General features: G+C 35.1%; 1 protein-coding gene across 1 annotated transcript; it reads right to left on the bottom strand.

Annotated features, from left to right (window-relative positions):
- Positions 1-899: 899 nt before the first annotated feature.
- On the bottom strand, positions 900-8,446 carry LOC141721336 (DNA glycosylase/AP lyase ROS1-like). Its single transcript, XM_074524234.1, has 19 exons — positions 8,320-8,446; positions 7,396-7,655; positions 5,778-7,055; positions 5,003-5,093; positions 4,542-4,908; positions 4,355-4,434; positions 4,111-4,195; positions 3,939-4,030; positions 3,787-3,855; positions 3,534-3,570; positions 3,368-3,450; positions 2,688-3,146; positions 2,487-2,523; positions 2,353-2,410; positions 2,076-2,191; positions 1,912-1,977; positions 1,554-1,668; positions 1,427-1,465; positions 900-1,288 (listed from the first exon to the last, which is right to left on the bottom strand). The coding sequence occupies exons 2-19, from the start codon at positions 7,622-7,624 to the stop codon at positions 1,158-1,160; spliced, it is 3,432 nt and encodes a 1,143-aa protein (XP_074380335.1). The 5' UTR covers positions 7,625-7,655; positions 8,320-8,446; the 3' UTR covers positions 900-1,157.
- Positions 8,447-8,710: the final 264 nt, after the last annotated feature.

Consider the following 8,710-nt stretch of genomic DNA (forward strand, 5'->3'; position numbering starts at 1 on the left):
CATTTTATCTTTATGTTTTTTCATACCAATATTGGTTTAGCTGTGTAAAGTGGCCACCCGTGTCCATTAGGGAAGAGCAAAAAAATATTTTGTGTTATGGTTTAGGTTTTCTTAAACTTGCTAAAAAACATAATAGATTTGTTTAACCTTGTGAAACACAAGGTAAGTTTATACCAATGGAGCTAGAGCCCATTGGTGAAGTGCTAGATCCTTTGAAGAAAGTGCGAGATTTTGTGATTTGTGAATATCTTAATACTTTGCTCATTATTTTCGATTTTAACTTGCCTAAGAAGGTTTCTGAAAAATGGACCTATTTAATACCAAAACAATATTTTTGACGTGGAAAATAGTTTACATGGTGAAATCTGAATATTGTAACTACAGAAAAAATATATTAAAAGGACTAACGTTGAAGTGTTTATCTGTCAACCTAATCTACATTTTAATAAATAAATTTGTATGTTTATATGGTACAGTTTGTAAAATGAATTTAGTACATTGTAATTTTAGCGAATAATATACAAAAAATTGCCTGTGTCTTCTTTTATGCTCTGGTATATTTTTAAGCTTCAACTCCTACAGTAAGCAGCAGATGTCAGTTATATAGTCTCATTCATTATCAAGTAAAATCAGTCCAGTTGTTTATCTTCTATATGAATACAGTTATTCTAAGAATATCATTAATGTTGCTATGCATAACTGATGAAAGAAATTAACTGGAGGAAGATCAGTGCAACCAGTCGATGTACTCATATCGATCAGAACAAACTCTTGTAAATTTTCAAGAAGAAACCGAAGATGACCTTGACCGTGTTGACAATACGATAACATAAGTGCATAAAAAAGGTTTAAGCACAAAAAGCTTCAAGAACATTAATGTTTGATTAAAAGACCTGATTATTAGCAGTGTATACTTTCTACTATGCAAATCTTCTCCTTTTCTGGACTACCAAAAAGAATCTATCCACATATTTTTTTTTCTCCTTTTTTCATCTGTAAACTCACCTTCTGCCAAGTGCTAACTCATATAGACAGTGCTAGAACAAAAAAGAATAGGTTTTCTCCCTTTTTTCATCTGTTAAGTCACCTTCTGCTAACCCATATAGACAGTGCGAGAACCAAAAAGCAATAGGTATTTACAAACCGTATGCATTGGTTCATAAAGCATGTGAATAACTGTTCACTGCACTTGGCTTTTTCTTCTTCTGCATAGTATTAATGTGGAACCGGCTCCCCAGAGTAGTAGTATGCCTTGTTTTTCTGTTGAACCCTCGGTTACAAAAAAATCCTGCAGCAGATGTAAATTTGAACAACGGCATTCACACAAGAGAATTCGAGTACCTACTTCATTATCTAAGCCAAATAAATTAGACTTCTTTACTTCACAGCTGATATATTAGAATAATACGCTGACACTGATCAGTACCTCTGCAAAGGGCATGCTGAATATGGTACAGAGTAAAGCCTGGTTTACGAAATTAAAAGTTTGTAAGTAAATATTTATCAGATGGTTTAAGGTAGATCCATGTTGTCAAATTATTAATTATTAATACCTTTAAATGTTGCAGTTGGAGAGGTACCACAGTACAGATTTTTTCTTGTAAGACCCGATAACCAATTTCTAGGAATAACAATTGGCCTCTGAGTAGATTCATCATCAGCAAACACCTATACAAACATCTTCTATTCAGCAAGTGAAATTACAAAAAATAAAAACAACAAGGCTCCAAAGAGAACAGGAATATACTCGCATAATCCCTAGCACTGTTATTTAGTGGAGTACAGTGGATAGTAGATACCCTCTTCTCTTGGTAACAAGAGGTTAAGGGCTCAAGCCTTGGTGGAGGCAATAGTGTGAGTACTTGGAATTCTGTAATCAACCATTACCAGAAAAAAAAAACACTGACTCACCTCATTGACCTGAAAGTAAGTCCCATTAAGGGGAAAGGTTCCATGATTTGCTGAACGAACAGGAATCTGCACACAGAAGTTACAAATCTCAGACTTGTAGTGTAATTATCATATATAAAGGTTAAACTGCCAGATTAAATAATTGCATTTGTTACTTTTCTTACCAGAAGTGTTCCACAAACCAGTGATTCACAATCAGGCTCAGCACAGTTGCAAATAATTTTATATCGGACTTGTTTTCCTGAGGATGAAGTGTGGGATATAGAACTTTTATCTTTACCTGATGCCACACCGTTATTGATAAATGCAATATTAGTGAGTAAAAAGAAAGCTTATAACTATAAGTTTGCAAGTTATTTATTCTCCAACACTGAGTTAAGCTACAAATTCCTATGTAACAATATTATGCAGCTGCTTTTTGCCTCGAAGTTGAATATTCACCTTCATTCCAAACTGCAAAAAGATATGGAGATGGATCATCTGGATCCCTTCTGTCCACCTGACATTTTCAAGGAAATGAATGTTGGAGAATTCGCAAAACAGTAAATACATTAGGCATGAGTCAGTACACTTACCTTATCCAAAATAGGATGATCATCCGGGAGCTCATAGCTGCAATAAGTACACAAATAATTAGCTATGAATCATGTTTCTGTAAGTCATCTGATATGTTGACAGTTCATGAATCTTAAAGAATGTTAACTATCTTCGTCACAGTATACAGTAATGTCTCTTGTAAATTAGACTCTTAAATGATAAAGTTCTACTATACTTACACTTGGTGCACAGTCCTTAAGCGGCCAACATGTTTCAGTGGGGGCAGTGGAAGAGGAGCTGCTGAATCTAAAAGAGACAATATTTTTGACATGTCTCCTTCAAGAGAAATATTGTACCGCTTTGCATATTCTATTATATTTTCCATGCACGCTTCATTGTCAATTCTGATGATAGGTATGTCGTCATCATCATAATTCCCCAGACCACTGAGTTCTTCAGAATCTTTACAAAGATCTTCAATGTCTTCTAGTTCAGCAGGCTCAGGGGAAGGTGGGTGTTCGACAATAGGTTCACATTTTTGTCTACGATGATCTGAACCTGCTTCAATTTTCTTAAGTTGGCACTCTGAATCAGATACATCAAGATCAATCTCCACCACCAAGGGCATTGTTTCCACAACAAGGTTTTGAGCGATCACAATATCTTTGCTCTCAGGTGCAGGAAGGGAAAGCCTACGACTGCAAATAAAAATTTGTAGGTTATCCTAGATGTGATTGAGAGGCGTGGGTATCTCCTTTGGCTACCCCAGAATAACAGTACTCGTAATATTGCATCAATATCAAACTTATAACCATAAAATTACAACAGGAAAAGAAGAGTAGGAAGAAATAATATCGTATCTGTGGATATATATGCTTCAATTACAGGGAACGATTTAAGCAGAAAATGTGATGCAAACCTTGCAAATGCACTTGCAAAATAATTGCACTCTCCCCTCATTGGGCATGCGTTGCAGTTTGGTTTGGTCTTTGTACAGAAAACCTAAAAATGATTTGATCCTATCATTGTTCTATCAATATACAAATAATGGTTTCTTGAAAAAGGAAAAAAAGTCCAGGGCATACCTTTCCAAATGTTATTAAATGATAATGCAACAAATATCTGCAAATAAATCAACAGTATAATACTTTAAGTTCCAGTCTCAAAAAAAAAGGTTCTAGAGTATGTCTAATGTATATACTTGTAATTTGGAAGCACAAGGTTTTTAAACTCTTTGTCTCCACAAGTCAGTAACACCAGCACACATGGAGGGGATAGAATCCAGCTAACAAAAAAATAACATTTATAAAATCAATGACGATAGGTGAGAAATTTTACAGTTTTTCTTGATCAAGGGTGCACAGTCGAGGATACAGATATTTCTGAATACTCTTTACCACAGGGTACCTGTATAGAGTTGACACTTGACATCATACTGATTTACTCTTTACAAAATTCTGTTATATACATTTATGGTGATAAATGCTTACATTTCTAGAAGATGCATTTGTAGTCCCCCTGGAAGTGGTTTTAAAGGGACCCACCCTAGACGAACTGCTACCCGACGAACATTCGTGTCTACCTGTTTGGCAGAAGAATTAGGATAGTTCTGTGTTGCTCCACAGTTCAGTAAGCTAATGTGTCTAAACACTAAATACTTACCGGGAAGGCAACATGGTGAAGTGTCAAAAGCCGTATGCATTCCACACTTTTTTCTCCAATTCCATAGAATTTTAGCAAGTAATTCCTATGTGCATCAAATTTATAAATTCAATACCTTTTCAAGAGTGATCAATGTTTTCATTTCATAAGTTGTTTTCAAGTATTTATGTCATGTTGTTGGTAACTTTAACAAAAGAAAAAATCAATTGTTTCTATTTGGAACTATTTTGGCTGCCTCACATACTTTGCTTCTTCCGGTGGAACATCTCTAAGCCACTCAAGATCTGGAGACCCATGCTCTTCAACAATTTTATTAAGAAAGTCCTGCAATACATTCAGCAACGTTAACAAACTGTTTGCAGAGAAATTGAACTACCAACACTATTAATATCTTTGTTAACAAACCAAAATCATGACAAGCAATCATGTACCTTAATTTTTCCAGCAATAACATTGTTCATTCCTCGTTGTTTAATGGCCTCTGCAATTTCTTCAACAGTTGCTTGTCTAACAGCTTCCCAGTCCACAATATCAATGGCTTTTTCATCTCTTGCTCTTCCAGTACTGTGATTTTTCCTTAACTTCTCACTTTCTATGCTAGTTTCTTTCTCTTGTCCATCCTTGTATTTAATTTTTATGTACGAAGGAAGGTGAGAATCGAACTCTAGACTGCTTCTTGCACTAGGATCAGTTTTATCAGCGCTGGGCCACAGGTCATTCTTCTCTGGGCATAAATTTTTGCTCCTACCATTTAACTTATGATTTGGAAATTGTGCAGCTAAAGACATGAAGGCCGAGCTGAAAGTCGAATATAGAATCATCATTGGCATGAAAACATGATCGCTATCTTAGTCAGAAACATCAATGGGAATAATCAAAATCATATGATTACCTCGAAAAGTGATCACAAACATTCTGGGTCAGAAAAGCTCCCACTACTGAATCAACTATGGATCCCTTCCAAGGTGAAAAGCTTCTATCACCTATAGCATTAAGTTATATCAGGGCTAATTTTTCTTTTTCCCATAAAACAAAAAACACTTTTTGTGTATAGCATTTTGATACACTGAAGATGAAAATTTAGAGAGCTTTGTGCTTTAATGATAAAACAGTCAAAACAACCAACCATTTTTCGCATTGAAGTCAATAGAAGGCCACTTGTCATTCCAAATTTCTGAGATGATATCTAGCAAGAGAACCTCTCATACATGTTTAAGCCATTTGTTTTTTGTTTTGAAAGTTAAGGAACCATGCAATCTTCTTCAAAATACTAACAAGCTTCTATGACTGAATGTTTTGACATATATATATTTGAATGTAAGCTATATAAAATATAGTACACAAGATTAAAACAACGCGGAGCTGCCAGTGAACAGATACATCTAAGCTAGAACAAATAATTTATTTAAGTCTTTAAGGGGATTGCGGTATTTTTCAAAACCAGATTGGTCATGATTCTTTTTTTCAAATTGGTATAGAGGACCATCAGAATGATGAAAAGGTACCAACACAGTCTATTCTTATTTGTTTATGGTGCTAATAGAAACTAAAAACACTTTTGATATAGCAGTTATTTGAGTTTTTTAGTTATAACTAATTGTTTGTCAAGCGTAATAATGGAAATAAATATAGCAGTGTATCTTTGACGACATGGAAGACAATGGTACCTTGAATCATACCAATAGTGGATATGAATGACTCGACTCTGATTCTTGTTGAATTTCTTTCCCTATCCCAATATTCTTTCTTTTCAAAGTCTGCTTCTGCTTCTTGATCATAGATATTTCCTCCATTCGACATGAGCAAGTTATAAACTCTCTCTGTCTCCTCATCAAGATCAACTTTTGCACGAAATTTGTGTTTCTTTTGAGGATCAATTGAGCTGCCTGCGTTTTGATCTTGCAACAAAACTTGACCATGATTTTCATCAGATTGTTGTAGGTTCTTCCATCTCTGTCTGTTACCCTTTTCTTTGGTTGCAAGTCCAATTCTTTTGCCAACTTTAGCGTCATGATTCTTCGTAAAATCCTCCTCAAGTTGCAATGGATCCTCCTTAGGAAAAGATGTTACATTTATGAAGGGCCTTTGAGTACTTCCATCCAATCTCCTCTTCCTCATTTTTACAGCCGAATACATATCTGGACTTTCCAATGCAGTCTGATCCTCTTCATAGGTGCTATCTAGCTTCATATTCAGATCGATACCCTTATTGGATCTCTTCCTAACTTCTGCAGTTTTCACACTCCTACAAGAAATTCCGAGTATATGTACAAGTCTCCTCCGCTTTCTTTGTTTGCGGATCTTCGGGAAATTCAGCACACTGCCTCTGCTTTTATTTCCTAAGCTCTTGTTTATCTTGAATATCTTATGATGAACAGGCAAAGAGCATAATTTCTCCACTTTTTCAACCAATTCCATTTTTGCAGCTTGATCATCTTTTTCATATAGATTACTTCCATCTCCTGATGTGTTTTCCAAGTCAAAATTTAGAGATTGCTTACATGATCTAGTAGCAGCCACACTTTGAATATTTTTTAAAGAATCAGCAAAAAGTTTTGAGCAATACTTTCTGGTAAAAGTTCTCTTTGTTCGTGGCTTGCGAGTAAAACTCATTGCCGGAGTTTTTAGTTCGAAATATGATTCAGACACTTGGGTATTAGGAGTCCATTTTGTATTGTCTTTGTCATTCAATATTTTGGGTCCACTTTTTCTTAACTTGGGCTTTTGCGCTGGCATGTCTGTGCTACTATTACGTCTCTTTCGAGGATTTTGCTTCAGTGGGGTGGCACGCCTCTTTCTAAAATTTGGACTGAGTGGAGTGGTAGAAGCAGGAGAAGATAAGCCAACCACCACAATACGCAAGTTCTGCTGAGTTTGTATTTTGTATTTCTTATCATTTGAACAAGTCTCTTCTCGAATAACACTCTTTACTTCTACTGCATTAACTGCATACAATTTCAGATATATTTATACTTTCTTGATCAATTTCTGAGTCCAACAACAAAAAAGTACATGATTCTGCAGAATCTTATTTTTTATTTACGGGAAAAAAATATATAAATTACATCTTAAATTTAGTTTAGGTTTCAGATTCTTGTCAAACAGAAGAGCACAACTGAGTCCAATGAACAAATTTATTAAATCCCACCAGAAAAAATTGTATTTGGAAAGCTAGGCAATACTAAGCAATATGCAATAAACATACAGGTTCTATGTAAGCTGACGATGAAGTAAACCAATAAAAAGGCCAACACATGTAATACATCACAGAATTAGTGTGCTCACCCTGAGGAATTTCTTGAATTTCGATGCAATTGCTTTCTCTGGCCTGGATTTGTGACTTTTCCGGAGTTGAACCAACTTCACCAAAACTATCTGTAGATAGTTTGAACTTTTTCTTAGCCAAATCTCCACCAGGAAGAATTGTAGGTCTCGGACAGACGAACTCCTTAGGAGGGGTTGATGGCATGCAGATATTATCTTTTTCAAACTCTTCCTCTATCTCATTGTCCATATCTAACTACTTTTCTTGACTAATTGGTTCCCTGTAAATTGCAACCAAATGTTATAGTACTTAAAGTTCATGATATTTTATATAGGATCCATAGTTAGACCCTCCACTAACACCTCCTACCAAAGTGTGAGCCCTCCTACCACAAAATTCTCAATTTTTAAAATACCAGCTAACTTAGATCACTGCCCCCAAAAATTAGGGTCCTCTACAATACCAAAACTAGCATATCGAGACAAAGTAAAACTTATATGTAAACCGATTAATTTTAGATGAGCTGACAACTAAACAAACTACACACCAGAAACAAATTTACTAAAAGAGAATCGCAAGATTAAATAAACAGAGCTGAAAACATAACAAACTACACACCGGAAACAAATTGACTAAATGAGAATCACAAGATTAAATAGAAACTGGACAATTAAGTTCAATCATCATACAAAAGGCTGAAGGGGAATCACCATGGCATGCACAAATAAAGGTAAAAGTAAATATAAATAAACCACTGTAGAATCAAATGTTAAAATTCACAAAGGAGAATTTCACCAAACTTCAAACCCTACAAACTTTACAACAAGAGCCCAGAAAACAAAATTCCAAAGCTAATACAAAATGCACTCCAACAAAAATGAAATATTACTACAAAATCACACTTAGGATTGCTAAAGAGATGAATGCATTATAAGTTAAGGTACCTGGGTTTTGTGTCTGCTGATGAATTGTTCTTGTTTGTTCTGCATGCAAAATCTCTTTGCTTGCTTCTAAGCCTTTCTTATAATACCAATATAAGTATGTAGAACTAGTCCATGGTCTTTCTTTCGCCACCTCGTTGAACACCTGTCAGATGATGTAGAAATGAGAAATGACTGCTCTGTTTATTTTTCTTCTCAACTTCGTTACTCTATTAGATTCTCTTGGATTTCGGAGCACGTAAGCAATCTTTTACTTAACTTTCTTAAAATACCATGCTGCCGTCCACAGTAAATTCCACTACATTGATTTTTTGTGCAAACTGGGTTATGTACCATAAACAAAAATGGACAAAGAGATCCTAATCTAATAATGATGGTCGAGTTATGTACCATA

This window comes from Apium graveolens, chromosome 1 (assembly GCF_009905375.1).
Source record: "Apium graveolens cultivar Ventura chromosome 1, ASM990537v1, whole genome shotgun sequence".
In the NCBI taxonomy this organism is placed as follows: Eukaryota; Viridiplantae; Streptophyta; class Magnoliopsida; order Apiales; family Apiaceae; genus Apium; species Apium graveolens.

What these genes read in the sequence shown, in the direction of transcription:
- LOC141721336 (XM_074524234.1), bottom strand. Translation starts at nt 7,624, where the DNA reads ATGGACAATGAGATAGAGGAAGAGTTTGAAAAAGATAATATCTGCATG. An exon ending in TTCACCATGTTGCCTTCCCG is followed by an intron (nt 4,031 to 4,110) that starts GTAAGTATTTAG and finishes TCTGCCAAACAG; the next exon opens with GTAGACACGAATGTTCGTCG. An exon ending in TGGTTTGTGGAACACTTCTG is followed by an intron (nt 1,978 to 2,075) that starts GTAAGAAAAGTA and finishes TTCTGTGTGCAG; the next exon opens with ATTCCTGTTCGTTCAGCAAA.